The sequence below is a fragment of the Fukomys damarensis genome, unplaced genomic scaffold (genome assembly GCF_012274545.1).
Source record: "Fukomys damarensis isolate Sample0158 unplaced genomic scaffold, DMR_v1.0_HiC HiC_scaffold_24, whole genome shotgun sequence".
Lineage (NCBI taxonomy): Eukaryota > Metazoa > Chordata > Mammalia > Rodentia > Bathyergidae > Fukomys > Fukomys damarensis.
Window position 1 is genome coordinate 63,725,576 of NW_022900936.1, and position 20,881 is coordinate 63,746,456.

A 20,881-nucleotide genomic window follows, 5' to 3' on the forward strand; every position below is an offset into this window, starting at 1 on the left:
TGCCCTTTTTTTTTTTTTTTTTTTTGGTACCGGGGACTGAACTCAGGTCCTTACGCTTGCAAGGCAGGCCACCAAAACGCTGAGCTAAATCCCCGGCCCCATCATGCCATTTTTTGATGACATTAAGATCTTCTTTTACTTCTACTTTAAAGCCCCAAATGTTCTCTTATATGTTAGGCTCATTTGACAAGACAATTTTACAGCTATATTTTAGAAAGGAACGAAGTCAAATATTACCAATATGGAAGCTAAGGAGAGAACAGATCATGACTTTTCTAAAAGGATGTAACCAAGTAGAAATGTTGGGCCTCAAAACTAGGTCTTCAGGAACCAAATCTAGGGATTTTCATAAACATGACAATGCTATACACTGGCAATAATAAAAGCCATGGTACAGGCAAATCCAAACCATCATCCTTCTATACTACTAAGCAGCTCATAGATTTCTGTCGGCTTAGGGAGTTCAAAGGGATATACTACTGTGCCAACTATCTAGAATAGGATTTGCTGTTCTAAAACCACAATAAAGTATTTACATATAGTAAAAACAAACAAAAAGTTTAAAAAAACTCTAACAGTCCTACAACTATAAATTTAACCACAACCTCAACCAAATTTTGATAGCTGCAAATAAAATGATGCTGGAATCAGCTTTAATCCCTAACACTTGATTCAGTAAGAGCCCAGATCTACTTGCCCAAATAATCTAGCTACCAGTTCTAAAAGAACTTTTATTATTAATGTTCCTACTTTGGTAATCATTTTATTATTATGAAGTTTAAAACTATAACAATTAAGGAAATTTTCAAAACTTGACCCATAAGACATTGAGAATTAATGTCACTTTATTTTCTACAGTAATTTCTATAAAGGGTAAAATTTAAGCAATCAGATACCTGAACTTTCAAACTTAACTCCTAGTAAATTTCATAGCGTCATAGTTAATAAAATAATGTTTTTAAATGTCTACCACTTTCATAACAATTATGCAACCCCTACCTACTCTATGAGTTCTATCAAATAAATAAGATGGTACTAACTAGATGCTATAAATTAAATACCTGTATATGCTTAAAGCTGCCAAAGTTTAAACTTTTGCTACAAGATGTAATAAATCTATAGATGTCAATAAAACATTACATTTTAGTGTACAACTATATAATTTAATGTGTGAGTTTATATGATGTTATTTTTGGTCTGTGGCACAAGATACTGGAAATTAAATAAAAATATATATGGTTAGCAGAACTAAAATCCTTAATTACCTGTGAAAAGACTACCTCAATTTATCTAAGTAGCTTTAATATGACTAAAGGCTTCACATCTTAGCACTATACAAAAGAATCTGAGAAAACTTTATACTTTTGCAGTTTTTTCTAATTATTAAATGCTAATAATATGATTAAAATATAACCAATATTCTCTCTGGCTCATGATAAATATTTTTAAAATGGGAAATTGTTCCATTTTTACATACCTTGACATAGATCACAGGGAGCGTCTGTTTGGCTCGACTATAGTGTCTGGCAACTCTGTACACTGTTTCTGGAACATAGTCCAGCACCAGATTAAGGTAGACCTCATCTTTCTGAAAGAGTTTATTCAGAAACAAAAATCGATCAGAAACTAGTCTTTAAATATTCAAGTTAGAGTAAACTTTATATGCATTTACTTACTCAGATTTTTAATGAAAACATTTAATTACACAAAAATTACTTTATAAAATAACCATAACAGTAAAAATAAGCATACCATACTTTATTAATAGTAATATATGTTAAAAACACAACCATTTCAATACTGCTAAGATTCCCAATCATATTTAAACTATTATTTTGCTTCCCATGATTTTAGAGTATGTATATCCTATCATAAAATTTCACATTCCCTCGGCTGAGAATCACCTGTTCTTATATCCTACCAGGAAAGGTAGCACAGCAATAAGGACAGTACTGAACTGGGAGCTGAGAAACAAGATCTCCAGCCTCAGCTCTGTGGCCAGTTGGTGTACACAAGACACTCTCTTTAGGCTTCATTTTCTTCAACTATAATAAGAAAAATTGGGCTGGAAATTCTTAAAAATATTTCCAATCTCCACAAAAAAGATTTTATGGTTACCAACAGTCTATAATTGGCAGAACAACCACATATATTCTATAATTAACGGAAACAAAAAGAGTAACTTTTAAGGCAGTGAGTTACTATACTCACAAGCTTGTTGAGGGTCGTATGCTTAAAGATCCATTATGAGGCAAGCATAATACCATCAACCCAAATCAGGAGAAAGAAAGGAAATCTAATCAAGTAGGAAAGAAGAAGAGTACTTCCTTTACCCTGTTCATGTGAATCAGCATTAGTTAGGCTGAAGAAAAAAACAATCACTACTGGCTCCACAGTAGGAAAAATTGCAGTGAAACAAACTTTTATACTCTTGTACTTTGAAATCATCTTATCAAGCAAAATGAAGTGGAGAGTTTCAGTTTTTAGTAATTTACTAAGCATTTCAGATATCTACACTCCAGAGGAAGTGGACTGCTGCTTAAGTGAGACATCTGAATTTAATATTAAAGCATTTTATTTACCTATTATTTATTTATTTTGGAGTCAGGGTCTCGCTATGCAGTGGCTGTACTTTACAAACTCCACATTAAAGCTACAAACAAAGAAATTTAATTGACAAACTTTTGATCTCACCTAACAACAACAGCATGAATTATTTCATCTCATCTCTGTAAAAACAAAGTATGATGATGCTCTTATCCCCACCTGACTTCTTAGGTCAAGGAAACAGAATGGCTTGAGGCTGTAGTTTTAAAGATAACCATGATATCATTCTAAAAACCTCGAGGGATGCAAAGCAGTATTTTGGAACCATAATGAAATACTTAACAGAATCAGGGAGGCAAAATCCTCCTTTGAATTGGGTCAGGAAATTTTAGCTGGCAAAAAACTTCAAAACAAATTTCTTTCCTTTGATGGGTACTCTGGACTGGCAAGAGAAAGGAATGATATAGTAGTAAAAGTATACAGATTAGGGAAAGCCTTTTTGCTTAGGAAGTTGGAGGATGAATGGAAAAGGGAGGGAAGCACTGAAAATACAAGCAAGGCTAGCTTTATCCCTGTGTCATAACCTAAAACAAAATAAACACTAAAATTGTAAACTTGTTAATGACATGACAAAACCACTGATTTTTTTTTTTTTTTTTAAAGTACAGACTTTCTGGAAGTCAGTAAGAAAACACCAATATTCTAATAGAAAAACTAGGAAGGACTATGACTAGATGGTCATACAAATGGCCAATGAAAATAAAGATGGTTCAACCTTACTCATAATTAAAGAAATTTAATAAAACCATACAATGAGCTACAATTTTTCATCTAACAAAGAGGACAAGAAAATTCAGTTTGTGAAAACAGCATTAGAAAAGGTCACTACCCAATAGGCACAACATGATTCAGGTGAAAGCTCAGATTCAGGTAACAGGTTAACATACTCAAAAGTGAACACATAAAGACCCCCCAGTGTCATGACAATGAATTAAATCTATGAAATGATTGTCTGTGCATATACATGCAAAAGATGAATGAAGATTTGTGAAGAGCAAGGAATTACTAATCTACATATTATAGTGCTAGAAAATAGAAGACATGCTAAAAACAAAATAAATCAAAAGCCTGCATTACTGGCAATATATTAAAGAAATATAAAGCTGTCTTAAGAGCTACCAATGGCTGAAGAAAAGGATTTGATCAGTAAGAGTCTACACACTGATAGAGAACTCGCTCATGCAAAATTTTAAAAATGAGAATCAAGACCTATTATGTAAAGGTACAGAATCCCAATGATGAATGTAACTGTATTATATACCTAGATTGATCCAATAAACTCAATTAAAAAAAAATCCAAAATAATTTATGTGACTATATCCTAGTAGGGAAAAGGATTTATAGATGCATAACTTCCCCTTTCCAGATGTGGTCTGCACATAGTGACTGCCTTCCAGAGAGTGAAGTCTGAAAAGAGGGAGAGAGAAAGCAAGGACCTACTTCTTTTCCCCATCACCATACCTCCATACTAAGGAGAATCTACCCAGGAAATCTAGACAGGTAAAAAACCAAGATCACCAAAGCTTCCAGTCTAGGGTTGTGTGGAAGACCAGAAGGATAGGTGGTTGGTGGCCTTTCTTATCTAGTCTCCAGATGCAGCTCTGTATTTGGGCAGAACCAAAAGAACTTTGTTTCCCTTCCTCCCCAAGATGCCAAAGTAAGATGGAGACTCTAGACATAGCAGGCTAAGATGCTAATAGTCTCTACCCCAGCTGGCTTAAAGGGCAAAGTTTCCATGACAGTACAACTGAACAAGATGAGGGATCACTACTGCCACTTCTCTAGCACTTACTGAAAAAGTGAAATAGCTCTTCTAGTAAAGTAGAACGGGGATGCTGTCCAGAGGGAAAGGGTATCACAAGCTCTATCTAAGGACACTATTTACAATAGAATGGGGAAGACTTCATACTTATAAACATTTTTTAAAACAATGAAGATCTTTTGAATAACTGAGAGGAGGATGGTAGGTCTTTCATACAAGCAAAAAGGCAAGGCAACCAAAAGCTTTACAGAAAGAATCAAGGAAAAATCCAAATGGAGGCTATGTGGGAGCTCAGTCATCTCTGGAGATAGGATGTGTACACCTGTTGGCTGTGTCTACTCAGGAAATCTGAGCAGGATGTGTGATGGACTAGAAAGGATTGCCCTACTTACACACAGACACATCAACACAGTAAAGAAGCATAACTGGCACACAGTCCCTGATAAAACACTGACTGAACAAGAAGCTCTTTCACCCAAGGGCAACAGAAGCCAAGCTTAAAAGTAAAATCACAATCATATTTACACATGATGTCAGCCAAAAGGCTGAGAAGTGATATAATCATATTTAGAAGGCTGGAAAACTATGAATGCCCAAAGCTGTATCTTTTGGGAAACAATGAGAGACAAAATCCTAAGCTATGACAAATAAATGTGAGCTCCTTGAACTACATGGTTAACAATATCCAATCCATACACATACCCAACAGTAAGAGTAAAAATTTAACTGGCTAAGGAAGCTTAAGAACCGCTGACAAATGGTATAGAAAGGATAAAAATCTCAAATCAATAATTTCAACTTAACAGGGCTTGCTGGCACATGCCTGTAATCCCAGCTAGGGAAACTTAAGTACCTTTAAAAAATGGCATGAAAAGAAGCAAAAACTCAAATCAACAATCTTAACTGGGATTGGTGGCACATGCCTGTAATTCCAGTTACTTGGGGGCAGAGAGGAAGAGAGAAGATGAAAAGGGGGGGGGGAGTAAACCCACAGCAAGTAAAAGGAAGGAAATAGTGAAGACTATAAAATCAAAAGTAAGCTCACTGAGGAAATAATTTCAACAATATTGACAAATGTGTAGTCATACTGACTGGAAGCAAAGTAAGGTGAGAGAGAAAAGAAGAGAGAAGACTCCCATTATCAAAACCAAAATAAAGCAGAGATTTAACTGATCTTATAGAAATTTTAAGGAAAACTAAAAATTAACTGTATGCCAACAAGTAAGATACCTTAGATGAAATGGACAAATTACTAAATGGACAAATAAGAAATAGAAAATTTAAATGAACCTATTATAAGCAAAAAAATTGAATCAGTAATTTAAAACTTCCCTCAAAAAGCACCTGTGTGTATAGATGGTTTCACTGGAAATCTATCTGGCAACATACAAACACGATTTTATATCAAAACTAAATAAAATTAATCACAGAAATGCAAGGTAGCTTTAACAGTCAAAATCCAGCTTATGTAGTCCCTTCTTCCAGTTATCACCTCCTGCGGTTATGGTCAAAGCAGATGAAAATGTTACATGAAAAATAACTTCTAAACTGAGTATCACAGGATGAAATCTCACTCTATCCCACTCAGGACATGAATCATCTCTTTATCCAGGTTGTCTAAGCAATATACTATATCTGCCCACTAATCACTTAATAGTTGTCTGAGAGATCAAATCAACTGTCCAAGGTACAGTGGTACCATGGTTTATGAACTTAATTTGTTTTAAGATTTTGAGGAAGATGGCTATGTTTGTGTTCATGTGGGAAGATGGCTGTGGTCATGTGTGTCACCTGACATCAAGTTTGCAAAGGGATTTTTATGAACCAAAGTATTTGCAAATAGAAGGGTTTGTAAACTGAGGTATTACTGTTTTACAGTGCTTGTGTTCAAGTGTTATGTTACAATGCCTTCACCTCACTTCATCTCATGTAAACAATGTATCATCTCACAGAAATTGCTACCATCACAGGAAGAAGGATAGATACAAAATGAGATATTTTTGGGGGGAAGAAGGGAGGGGAAGGGAGAATAGGAAAGAGAAAATTCACGTAACTTTTTATTATAGTATACTGTCATAACTTAAATTTTATTTGTATTGTTATTGTCTTATTGTGCCTAATTTATAAATTAAACTTTCAATAGGCATATAAACAGGAAAAATAGTGTTTGGTTTGGAAGTACCTGTGGTCTTAGGCATCTACCAGGGATTTTGGAGCATGTTCCATGTGGATAAGGGAGAACTACATTACATAAAATATCACACTAATATAGAATAAAGACTTATCATAATTATGATAATTATCATAATTAAAGAATTACATCATAATTATTTCAACAGATGGAAAAAACAAACTAGGAATAGAAAGGAACTGTCTCAAGTGAAAAATCTGTGAAACACCAGAGGCTAACATCATACTTAAAGATAAAATTCCTCCCCTAAAACAGAACAAAACAAAGGAAGTATTCTTTAATCCCTTCCAATCAACATTGTTCTGCAGATTCTAGCCAGAGTAGGGGTAAGAAAAAGACATAAAAGGCCTCCAAAACATTATGTACTGATAAAACAATCAAGAAGATGTAACAATTATGTACATATACATATCAAAAAACAGAGTCTTAAATAAATGAAGCAAACACTGACAGAAATGAGGGGAGAAATAGTTTCTACAACAGTTGGAAACTTTAATATAACAAGTTCAATAATGGGTAAAATATCAAGATAGAAGACCAAAAAGGAAATAGAGAATTTGAATGCTATATAAACCAAATGGATCATTAAAGATATATAAACTATACTCCATTCCAAAACAGAAACCATTTTCCTCTAAAGTGAACATGGGGCATAATCCACAAAAGGTTATATGTTAAGAAAACAAAACTCAAAAAAATTTTTTGGCTTTTATTTTTATTAGTCCATGTTTGTGGTACATAATTATATTTATTGTGGGGAATTGGTATATATACGTAACACATTTTAATTCTTACTTCATCTCTTTCCTCATGTCTCCATCTCCCCTTCCTGTCTACAAAAGATCTGTCCTCCTCTTTCCTATTATCATTTTTATCTAGCTTTACTATTTATTTATACTTTGAGCCTCTCATGTAATATTTAAACTTGTGTTTATTTAACATTACAGTCTCGAGGTGCATAATTTTTCCACAAATAACTCAAATTTATTGTTTTTATGGCACAGGAGCACTCTACTGTGTATAAATATATTTTCTTCATCCATTCATCTGTTGATGGACATTGAGGCTGCTTCCAAGATTTAGTTATCATGAGATGTACTGTCATAAATGTGCATATGCATATTATTATTATTATTATTATTATTACCATTATTATTAGGCTTTAACTCTTTGGGAAGATACCTAGAAGGGGGAAAATCAGCGTGCTGGAACTGAATTTCTAATCTTAGTTTTTTGAAAGTTTTCAGTGTAATTTCCATAGTAGTCGTACTAGATTACATTCCTACCAACAATGGAGAGGGATGCCTTTTCCCCCACTGCCTCACCAGCGTTTGTGCTTATTTAATTTCTTGATGATTGACATTTCTTCTGCAGTAAGATAGAATCTCAGTGTTGTTTTAATTTGTATTTCTCTAATGGCCAGAGATAATGAACATTTTTTCACGTACTTATTGGCCATTTGTAATACTTCATCTGATAAGTATCTATTCATTTCAGTTGCCCATTTCTTCAGCTATTTTTTTCGGGAGATCTAATTTTTTGAGTACTTTACATATACTAGATATTAGTTCTCTGTCTGAGGAATAGTTGGCAAATCATTTTCCCATTCTGTAGGTTGTTTCTTCCTCTGCTGATTGTTTCCTTTGCTGTGCAGAACCTTTTTAACTATACAATCCCATTTGTTGATTCTTGATATTATTTCTTGTGCAATTTGGTTCTGTTCAGAAAGCCCTTGACTATGCGTTTATCTTTAAATTTTGCTGATTTTATCATCCATCAGATTGTGTTTAATATTTAGATCTTTGAATCTTTTTAATTTTTCATTAGTGCGTGGTGAGAGATGAAGGTCTAGATTCAATTTCTGGCATGTAGTTTTCCCAGCACCAATGAAGAGCTATCTTTCCTTCAGTATATGTTTTTGGCCCCTTTGTGAAAGATCAGATAGCTGAATGTGCCTTGGTTTTTTTCTGCATCCACTATTCTGTCTCACTGATTCACACTGTGTTTTGTTCAGTTACAATGTTGTTTCCTACCACTGTAGCTTTGTAATATAACTTGACATCCAGGATTGTGTTGCCTCTTGCTTTCCTCTCACTGTTCAGGATTGCTTTTGTCATTCTGGGACCTTTCCGGTTTCATATGAAGTTTAGTACTGTTTTCCCTAGTTCAGTGGGGAATGCTGGTGGTATGCATTAAATCTATATATCAGTTTTGGAAGTACGAACATTTTGAAAATAGTTTCTGCCTATCAAGGAACACATGTTACCTTTCCATTTTTCTGTTGTATTATTCAACACCTTCTTTTTTAGAGTATTGTAGAAGAATGCTACAAAGTCCACTACTTAGATTAATTTATAAGTATTTAATTTTTCTTGATGCTATTGTGAATGGCATTATTTTCGTAAAATTTTTTCTCAATTCATTATTGTACAGAGGAATGCTATTGTTTTTGTGTCCTGCTATGTTGCTGAATTTGGTTATTAATTCTAGGGAGTCTTTTGTTGGGATTTCTTTTGTCTTTTATAGAGAGGATCGTGTCTGTATCTTTTTTCTTTCTCTTGCCTGATTGGCTAATGTTTCATAACGTACCATACTGAACAGGAAGGACAGTGGAAAGCCTTGCCTTGTTTCTGACTTTAGATGTTTCCCATTTAATATGATGTTGGCAATAGGTTTGTCATAAGTGGCTTTTTATCAAATTGAGATGAGGTCTTTCTATATCTATTTTCTTTATGGTCTTTATCATGAACAGATGTTTTGTTAAATTTAAGAAGTTTGAAATCATAGGAAATATGTCTTCTGACCTAGATGTCCTCCTAAAGTCTCATGTAATCATAGGCAGGACCTCTGGAAGGTGACTGCATTATATGGTCATTATAGCTAACTTTTGCTGTTACAAGGTAGTCCCTGGTGGGAAGAGGGATGACTGTGAGCTTGACTGGGAAGGTTATATCTCCCTTTCCGGCTCCTCTCTTGGCTTTCTACTTTGTCTGCCATGAAGTAAGCAGCTATTCCTCTACTATGCCACTGTTACATGCCATCCTGCCTTGGAGTCAAAATAATCCTCCCTCCTTTTAGTCACAGGTGTCAGGTATTGTGGCTCAGCAGACCACAATAAAAATTAGCAATTATTAACATTAAGAAGACTGTAGAGCCAGGAGTGGTGGCGCACGCTTGTAATCCCAGCACTTGAGGATGAGGCCAGAGGATCGCTAAGAGTTTGAGACCAGCCTGGGCTACAAAGTGAGTTTCAGGTCAGTCTCAAATACATAGTGAGACCCTGTCTCAAATTTTTTTAAAAAAAAAAAAAAAAAAAAAAAAAAAAAAAAAGACTGGAAAATTCACAAATGTATGGAAATTAACTCACTCTAGACAACAATAAATCATATATAAAATTAAATTCACTCATAATAAAAATTAGAAAATATGTGAGATGAATGTAAACAAAAATAGAGCATACTAGGATGCAGCAAAGGCAGTGATCAAAAGAAATTTTATAGTTGTAAAGGCCTACATTAAAAGAAAGAACATCTTGCTGGAGGTACAGCTCAGAAGTAGAATACATGTGTAAATACGTACTAGTCTCTAGGTTTGATTCCTACCTAGTGTGCCTATCAGGGAAAAAAGACTCAAGGAAAAAGACTAAAAATCAATAACAAAGCTTTATGATTTGGAAAAGGGAGACAATAAATTTAAAAAGCTAACAGGAAGATGGAAATAATAAAAATATTTAAGCAGAGGTAAATAAAATATAGAGAAAACCAGAATTTGATTTTAATTTCAATTAATAAAACTGACATGCTTTTAGATTAACAAATTAGAAAAGATAACTATATCAGCAGAAATGAAAGTGAAAACATTACATTTTATTTTATGAAAATATGGAGCATAAAAGCATTCTACAAAGAACTATGCTAACAAGTTACATAACCTACACGAAATGGACAGATTTCTATAAGTACAGATATTACTAAAGTGACTCGAGATGGAATAGAAAATCAATAATCAAAATATCCCAACAAAGCAAAGTCCAGGACCTTATAGCCCCAGTGGTAAATTTTACCAAACGCTTACAAAAGAGGTTAACAATAACTTACAACTGTTCCCTAAAACAGAAGATGAAGCCAGTTCTTATATATCTGTAATGGTAGCTGCTCAGGGGACTAACACAGGAGGAATGCTTGGACTCAAGAGATTTTTTTTTCACTGAGTTTATTGGTATAATTTAGGTATACAATATAGTTACATTAATCATTAGGATCTTGTACCTTTACATAACATATCTTGGTTCTTATTTTTTCCCATTCCCCCGCCCTCTATTCACCCTCTCCACCCTATTTACAAAGATTTTGTTTTCATGTTTTTCCTTTCATATTTTTTTCTTTTCCCTTCTTAGTTTTTCCCTACTCCTCCCACTTCCCCTACTCCTTTAGAAATTTTCTTCCTATTACACAATATCAATTATACATTTTGATCCATATTTGTACTTTTATATTTTCACACCACAGAAACTATTCAGTATTAAAACATATGTTCTATTAATTTTGCTTAAGAGTAGGGCCTCTATGTGCATCTACTTTTTGGAGAATGACCCATGTGCAGCCAAAAAGAATGTATATTCTGATTTTGTGGGGTGGAACACTCTGTAGACATCTATTAAGTTCATTTGTTCAAAAGCTTGGTTCAGTTCTAGTATTTCGTTGTTGATTTTTTTGTCTAGATGATCTATTTTTGACAGTGGAATACTTAAATCCCCCACTACAACTGTATTAGTGCTTATTTGGTTTTTCATGTCCCTTAATATTTGCTTTATATAGTTGGGGGTATTAGTATTTGGTGCATATATTTATGACTATTATCTCTTCCACTTGAGGAGGAGGACTAGGAGGAGAGAGAGAAGAGGTTGGGGGTTACTTCTTAGTCAAGGTTACTTGTTGGTCAATGAGACTAGTATTGCCATAATAATACACCAGATGAAGATTCCGTAAGATAATAAAATTACAAAGAATCATGCTAACGCTGCCTTGGTGGTTACAGCTGACAGACTTTGACATGATTACCTCAAAGGATGATTTTTTTCACTGCTGCTCACAGGTTCCTATTTATCTTAAACATTCTTACAGATACAGAGAAGTCATTGACAGAGGTTACAGCAGGGACAGTGAACCCTGTCTAGAAAAAGAGACATGCTTTCTGGTATCTTATGTATCTCAGAACTTATGCATCATAAATTTTCCAGAGTAAGTAACAGACTTCTTTTAGTTTTGGATAGCTCTGTTAAAAATTAAATAGAACAAAACAAAATAGAGGGAAAGCAGGATATATTGCTGAAAATAACGATCTTTATTTTTAAAAAAAGGAAAAAAATTGAACTGGGGGGGGAGGGAATTAGAAAGGAAAAGCTATAATATGTGCATGTACCCACTCCCCAAGATGACTATAAGCTACATGAATTGCAAACGTGTAATAATAAATAATATAAAATTTTCTTAAAGTATTCTGAAAAAATATAAAAACACACAGGTTCAAGATTTCCCACCCATAATCTTCCACCAACCAAAAAGATCATGTTTTCTTGTCTCACTGACCTCATTGGCTATGATACTGCCACTGTGCAAAGATCTTCTTGTCTCACTTTTGGTATTCACTTCTGAATTGTTCTGGCAGGACTAAATACATCATTCAAGAGACCATGTAGCAAACTGATTTTAGCCCTAGGAGATGGGTTCAGTTCTGAGTATAGAGCTGACCCTCCAGGACTAGATTTCTACTTGGGTCTAAATGTCTACGAGATTCTTACAAATCCTTAAAGATGATTTATTTGTGAAAGTAGCCATTCTATATTTGGCAGGCATTTTTCTAGCAGAAACATTAAATACGTGTATTTATATAATATATGTTTGTTTTGGAAAATGAAATATTAGTTTGAGATGGGCCATGAGGCATGCAAGTAGAGATAACCAGCAGACAGATACTTGTATGGTTTCATATAAGGTGAGCCTCTAAGTAGAGAGATACTGAGAAGGTGGGGAAGACAGGGTATGTAGTCATATGGAGTTTGAGGAGGGAGAAAACTAAGAGTTGTTTGAGGCTAGGACTATGAAAGATCAGTAATTTGACAGACAGTATTGCCTTCTGTTTCTAAAATTTGCATTTGAGAGGGCTACAAGGAAACCCGCACCTTTAAGATCTAGGTTTCTGTTTAGGGTGAGGCAGTAAAAAGAACTCTCCATGAAGAGACTGGGGTCATCAGAAAGTTTCTTTGGGTTACAGAGGGCACAGGGGAGAGCTTTAGGAAGATCAGTGATAGGAACATGAGCCTAAAGCAGGCTGTGAGGAGACAGTGAGGGGATAACTTGAGGTCACTATGAGAAAGAGTAAGAGTTGTGTTTCAAGATTACAGAGATGAAAAGCTTGCTTAGGTTTCTGAATGGGTGACCCAAATGGGTATGGGAATTTTTTTAAAATACTCTTTCTTTACAGTTTTCTGTGATTCTTTCCCTGTCATTTTCTACTAGTCTTTCTCTGGCCCTTCACTCTCCTTTCTCTTCAGTTCTTGTCTTCCTTTCTGGGTTTCTGTATTTCTGCCTTTGAGCTTTTATCTCTTTCTTGTGATCTGTCATCCCTCTCTTCAGATTTCATTTCTCTCTACCATTCTGTCTCTTGTCTCTTTTTCCTCTCTGTCTGCTCTACCCTCCCTTTCTCTCTTGGTTAGTTCCACTCTGAGTCTCTGTACCTCTTTTATAGTGTCTACTCTCTTTTTTGGGATCTCTGATTCCCTCTAAATCTTTGCAAATTACCATCTGGCTTGAGTCTTCCTCATTCTTTCTTGGTGATGCTTTCTCTCTGGGTCTTTATTACTCCTTTTTTGGAAATTTAAAACAATAAAAATTTCTTCAGTGTTAGTATACTGACCTTTGATTTCTACATTATCTTATTCTGTCCATGTTTGCATATGTATATACATAATAACTTCTAACATTATTAACTTTCCCTATTGCCTTATAATATGTATAGTATGTAATATTGTTTTACTCTACAATACCCTTACAAGATTTTAATTTTAGAATTCTGGAATTTATAAGAATTTAGAATTTGGCTAACTACCATCAATCACTTTTATCTGCAAGCACTTTTCAGCTCTAGGTGGAGGCAGAGTAGGATTTCTGTAAGTTTTAGGCAAATATTTTCATTAATCTTAGTTTGGCTGAATAACACATTTGTTTTGGTGACCTTTTTTACTGTACCTGTTAAAGACTCTTAGGAGATTAGGGATTATCAGGTTTTACCTTGTAATTGAGGGAAAGGATAGTCAGTTTAACTAGGACTAATTAAGCTAAGATACAGACTGGAGTTGTGAGCTACTGTAATTAGTCTAACTGGAACATTTTGTAGGCAGTATACTCTAGATTTCTCAATAAATTTTAGTACCTCTGACTTATTTCAGAGAAGTAGTACTTTTTCCTCTTTAAATCGCTTGTCTGGCTGCCTCATTATTCGTTTTTCTGCAAAAACAGGTTTTTTGAGTGTTCTGAAGGTCTGGATTTAGAATTTTGTGAATTTCAGGTATTCTGTAGAATAGTAATTTTTCCATATTTTGATATTTGGCAGAGCTGGAATGTGAGAGCAACAGACTTTTCTAAATTGTAGCTCACTCTGCAGATCCCTAAGAGTCTAAAGGATATAGTATTAAAAAACAAAGCATGTTATGTTAATTGGTTCCTTTTATTGTAATCAAGTAATAGTTTTCTTAAAGAGAAATTTTTGTAAGTAACCTTTTATGTAAAAATATTTTGTGGTTCATTACAGATTGCTTGGTAAACAGAAGCTCTCCCTCCCACTTGTGTAAGAAATTTTAAATAGCAAAGATGGCAAAGTGAATTCATTCCTTATATAAACATTGTTCTTTTGATAGTACCCATATAGAAGGTTGTATGAAGTTGGGGAAAATGGTACCATTCCTTCTAAGGACCAGTGGGAGACTATGCTTGATTATGCATATCTTCCAAATAAAACTGAGAAACAAGCATGAATAAAAGACCAATTTTCTCATTATGGTTGTTAAAATGTATTAGCTGAAACACATTAATTATATACACCATAATTAGATCTGCAGGCACAGACTTAAACATCTTGCTTAAATGCACAGATATCCTCCAAAATTACAAGCTCTGTTATGGGAGAGATTTCTAAGGAAATTTAAATAGCATTCAATAAAAGGATTAAAAACTGTTACAATAAGAAAAGTTAAGTGGAGTAAAAAAGGACACTAGGCTAGAAATCAACAGGTGCTATGGATCTAAGAATATTAGATATTACGTGTATGAAATCTGAAATCCAATAATGAAGTGAACTTTTTATGGTTGCATTAATTTTGCCAAAAATAATGAAGTAATTTGTTACTTGCCTTGATCCCTCACCCCAAACCAGGGAAGGAAGCAAGAAAACATACAGGTACGCATACACTTGCTCTAAGAAGATGGAAATTGGGAGAAGAGGCAGAAAGAGGCAAAAAGAAATATAGTAGACCAAGGTCAGGCAGAAGAAACTGGTTTTCTTTGCTTCCACCTCCAGAAGTATATCGTACTATACAGCACCTTCTGAAGAGAAAGCTGAAGGGAGGAAAGATGATGTATGGGGGTCTTCAATACAAATATTCTGCTATCCTTTACTTCCACATAATTAAATGTGATCAGCAACAGTAACCACTTATAACAAAGCTTATAATACTACTACACTTTTTCCAACTTTCTCATTGGCAAAACACAAATTTGCTTTCCCACATTTAACCCCACATTTAATCCTCATTCTAGTACTACTGAAGTCCTCACCTTTCCTCTTCTAAGGAAAAATTTTTCCGTTTGACCAAAATTACAATATTCTTCTCTTCAATAAGCAGATAAAATTTCAGAGGTTTACATAAGCACATACGGCAAAGAGAAATATTAAATAAATTTGCTTAAGAACCAAATAGATGCTCAAAAAAGAATAAATTCTCAAAAATTAATTTCCTAGCATAACTAATGTTATTCAATGACTGTATCTTGGGCTCAAAAATCACTGGGGCTTATGGCATGAATTCTTTCATTTGATTAGCAGAACTATTCTGTTGCAAGAGAGGAGGAAAGGGGTTAATCTAGAAGAATAACAAGTCATCACAATATTTAGTACATATTTTCTGTCACACCTACCTTCTCACCACTGGAGTAGAAGAAGTAACGTAATCGGACTATGTTACAGTGATCTAGCTTTCTCATGATCTGGAGCTCTCGGTTCTGAAAAGGAAACATATGAAAATATTTTTTAAGGATAACAGCTATTAATTATAATGGCCAAGAGGATTCTAAAATAATATTAAACACTACAAACAGCAGGCTATGGACATGTTATATAAAAGTATGGTCTGTAGACCATTTCTGATCTGGACTATTATTTATTACGAGTCCATGAACTATATTTTTCAGTGCAGCAATAAGATAAATACCAAGATCAAGAGTATTCAGAATGTTTAATATCAACTTGACAAAATAATTTTAAATTTATGAATATGATAATTAGGACCTGTATTCTTTGTTAAATTTTACTTTTCTAATAATTTGATCTGCATTTTGCAAAAAATGTCAGTCTGGTGAATCAGAAATTATTAAAAAATTGATATTTTACCACAAGAGCATGTGAGGGACTGGTCCATAGTTTGTAAGAAATATCTGAAATGAGCTGTTACTACTGTTATTTTTTCACCTACAATAGTAACTTTAAAAACAAAACAGCAAACAAATGAGCCTGGTGTCATTTGTTTTCCAAGACACATGAAAAACTAGGAGTTTAATTGCATGACAGGGCTGACTTGCTAAGTTTTATTAAAAGTTAAAACATGGCACACTAAAAATGGCATAGATCTGTAGAGATCACAAAAACACTTTTCCCTTTGGAAAGTTTTAAAGTTAGGCTCATTCTTCCTGAAAACAAAACACTAAATACTAGGATAATTACTTAGTACCATATTATTTTTCAGTGATAACTTTCAATAGATTATATAAAGAGGATATATTCCAACAATATACTAGGCTATCAAAAATACCAATATATCATCTAGTGGCCAAATATATACATACATACATACATATATACACATATACATATATTGTTTTTTTTAGTTAGTATAATGATCCAAAGAGCTACAAAACATGAAGTATATACCTGGCAATGAGGGGGAAAAAATGGTGTTATGGTTGGAACTAAGAGACCGTGTGTGTGTGTGTGTGTGTGTGTGTGTGTGTGTGTGTGTGCATAAAAGCCCAGGAGACTGATAGGCAGAACTATTCTAGAGTAAGGTGCCTCTAGTTTTTAGATTAGAGGAGCAGAAATAAGTGACTGTTCCTTTAAACTCACCTTCAGAGATGGATTCATGTATACAGAGAAAATACTGGTATTTTAAATTGTTTCATAAAATATTGAACTGTCATTCTATTACTTGTTATAAAATGCATAATTGAAGCAAAACCAGAATTAGAATACAGTTCAATTACTTTAATAAAGACACTGACTGATGTCAGGCTCAAGCTTTAACTGGAAAGGAGGACAGAGAAAACATTAGCAATTTCACAACTGTCAATTTCTGGTCCGTTCCAAAATGAAGCTGTTTCTGGAAGTATTTCTATACTTTACCAGTTCACATTTTGGTAGCTAGCTTGGAAGACAGATGCCAATAAACCAAGACTCATCCCTGTAATGATGTACAGCTAATAAAACTGATTGTTTTTCACATATACAACTATGTTAAATTGAGTAATTTTTTCAGACTCACTAACCAAGGTAACAAAACTATTAAACTGCTACAATGACAGATGTAGTAGAAGACTGTGCATACTACCTTTAGTGAAAAAGATGCCCAAGAGATTTATGCAGACATAAATATTCATGTACCCTTACTCTTCTGTTTATATATTCTACTTTTCTGGAAAGTATACATAAATTTCCTCATTTTAAAATTCTCTAGGCCTGGGGATGCTATCATTCCCCACTATGACTCAACTCAGGAAGATAGTTTTACCACGGTTACCAAGGAAATCAGAAATTTTACTTTCAGAGGGGGCTACCATCATTTAGAACATAAGGTAAAACCAATGCCTATTGGTACTGGCAATAAAAACAGCAAATCTGATAGGAAACAAAGGAGTAAAAAAGCCTTCATCTCTGCCCCTCTTAGGTTGCAGTCCAGTTGGGAGAAAATGAGAGACACAAGAAGTTACCAGGGAAATCCTAGAAAAGAGAGAGGGAGAAGGGGCAAAATAAATTCCTTACTCACTTCTAGCTGAGTGAGAAGCTATGCACACATGCAGGTGAGACTTGTGAAGGTCATAGAAAAATAAAAGCAAGGCCTACTTGAAAACTGTCTAAATTTTGAATGAATTTTTTAACTCACATAGAGAATGATCATCAAAAATGATGGAAGCCTTACAAACTCAATTATTTGAATACAATCTCTAACCAGTAACTGCGCAGCCACTAACCCAGTGGAGGCATGTGTGCTGTAACCAGCTGTTTGTTTGTTATCATTGAAAGCCCTAAAAGGTTTGCCATCACTGCACTAGGCTGTTCATGCCAAAAGTCACAATGAACCAGGCCAAGAAATGAAAGAACAAAAAATTTAACACAGAATTCAAGAGCTTCTAATTGTTCTGGAGAAAGAATCTACAGATTATAACCAGGCAACTTACAAAAAGAATAATATAGCTAATGCAACTATATTGAGAAGATTTTAAAAAATCATAATCTAGATGGTAACTATATTTTACTGGGATCAAATTGTTATAAACTGAAATGCAAACTGTAATCCCTAGAGCAACCACTAAGAAAAACACGTTCATGCAAACGTGTGTACATCTACATGTGTTGTCTGTGTGAAAATAACTTTAAAATGTTAAATTCAACACCATGCCTAAGATGGTAGATACATTAAACAAAAGAAAGCAGTAAATGGGAAGGAGGAAAAAAAAAAGCATGAGACATACAGAAAACAAATGGCAACATGGGACCAGCAACTTCAACCACATCAGATTACATAAAATGTAAATGAAATAACTATAATAAAAAATTGTTGGGTTGGGGATTTAGTTCAGTAGTGACGCAAGGTCCCAAGTTCCATCCCCAGTACCAAAACAAAAACAAAAAACCTTGCAACTATGTTCTATTTACAGAAGATACACTTTATCTTTTTAGACAGGAGGACACTGGGTAGCTTGGAAATTAAAAGATGTAATGCACAAACAAATAACAACCCAAAGAGTACAATATTATGTGGGACAAGTGGAAGGCTGGGGGGGGCATGAGCCAGCTAGAGGGGCAGTGAGAGATAGAGCAATGAATTTCTTCATAATCTGATGTATCCTTAGCAATTTAATCTTATTTTCTATTTAATAAACGATGTGAACTCTACATTATACCTAGGTCTGACTTCTTCCTTTTAAGTGAAAGTCGTTCATTTTCAATTCTAACCCACTGGTCAGTTACTGTGACTGGAATGTCTTGACCTTCCCTCCACCTACACAGCTCCTACCCATCCTTAAATTGCTTCTTAATTACCACTTCCTTAACCAGGCCATCCTTAGCTGCTCCAACATAGTAATCTCCTCTCATTAGAAACATTGTTTAAAATTTATTACATACTCTTGAGAATGCTTTTTAAGAAAAGCTATAAGAAATCAAACATTACATTATAGGCACACATACATACATAAGACACACACCTTCAATCAACTATTTACAAGTTTGAGAGCAAAATGAATTTTTAAATATTACAGAGCTCTCAAAGCAAGTCACTGTCTTTGGCAACATAATTTCTCCGTTTCTGCAGTAGCTTCTACCTTCTAGTATCTTTCATATCTTAGACAGTAGTCACAAGTCCCAAGCAGTCAGCTCTGAGGGGGGAAGAAAAAAATGCAACAGAAAACAACTTCATATACAGAACTTAAGACTTTTTAAAAAACTTGAAACAGAGAAGATAAAAGAATATATGTCATTCCCAATTTACTTGAAAAACAAAATGCCTACTCAAGATGGAATAAAATACATAATGACAAAATTTGAAAGTCACATTTAGAGGAAAAATTTATCCATTAACCAATAAAATATATCCATTTCTAAGGTGGACACAGAGGCTTTTGTTCATTTTTATATCACTTGCCACCTCACTCTTAAAGAAGAAAAACTTCTAGAAACTAAAAGTGTGGAATCAAGGTTTCCCAGAAGGGCTGTTTATGTAAAATTATTATGTAAAGTTCAAGAAAGGAAAAGTGAAATTTTAGGTAAAGAAACAATTGGTAAACTTAATAATGTGGGTGTACCGTGGGAATCATACGGCTGTTAATCATTGTTTTTTATTTCCCAAAGCTTATTCTTTTGGGAGATCTTCCCCCTACCACACAAAGCTCTATTTCCATAACATCTACTAAAACAGGACTCACTTCAAAGATTTTGCTTTAAAGAATATTTTACTGAAATATATCTTTGGCAAAAATGGAGGTTACCCAGAGTTCTTAGTAATCATAGTAGGACTAAAAAAGTGCTTAATCCATGACTAAACCTTTGATTCCACAGTAAACACAGCTGCACCAAAAAAACTCTAGAGTTGACTTAAAAAACAATCACCTCCAAATTAACTCCCTATGCACAAATATTTTGCTTCAAATATTTTGAAGTCACGTATTAGAACCAGGGTGTTGAGTATGCAAAACTGTATAGCCCTCAAAGGTTCCATATTTTAATGGGTAAAGAAAATAACAACTTCATCACAGCATGATTAAGTCTCACTCAGAAAGTATTACAGATGAGTATGGAGAAGAGATAATAAAAATTTAATTATTTAATTAATAATTCTGAAAAGGAGTCAGGTGACAAGTTTTAAGTACAAGAGTACTTGTACAAGTTGGAAGTTGAAGAGTTTAAATATTATAAGCCATAAAGAACCACTGATGTGCTTTAAGCAAGGGGATCTGTTTTGGGACAATCACAGAAAGGGTTACTACTCAAATTAGGGGAACATAAATAGAACTAGGGCCAGCACTGAGATAGAAACAGTGAAGACACATCTGAGAAGCAAGATCAAGAGTTATTTGATCACCTACTGCTCTTGGACTGATAACTGGAAGAGGGGAGGTGATAACCAAGAGGCTCCTTACTCTGTGACTATTAACATGGCAGTAGGGTTCACTGACCTAGGAAGCCGGAAAACACAAGGGAATGAGCTGAGTTTCCAACATGCTCAATTTGAAATGACTGGGGGACATTAAAATGGAAACATCCAGAAAGCAATCTGAGTA

The 20,881-nt window shown here is 34.3% G+C and overlaps 1 protein-coding gene across 6 annotated transcripts in view; it reads right to left on the reverse strand.

Annotated features, from left to right (window-relative positions):
• Positions 1 to 20,881, reverse strand: part of Gsk3b (glycogen synthase kinase 3 beta) — a 166,357-nt gene that overhangs the window by 68,774 nt on the left and 76,702 nt on the right. For all 6 annotated transcript variants that reach the window (XM_010630018.2, XM_010630016.2, XM_033768033.1 and 3 more), the window contains exons 3-4: positions 15,752 to 15,835; positions 1,478 to 1,588 (exon numbers count right to left, since the gene is read on the reverse strand). In XM_010630018.2, the coding sequence (XP_010628320.1) occupies positions 1,478 to 1,588; positions 15,752 to 15,835 (195 nt within the window). The remainder of the gene's footprint in view (positions 1 to 1,477; positions 1,589 to 15,751; positions 15,836 to 20,881) is intronic.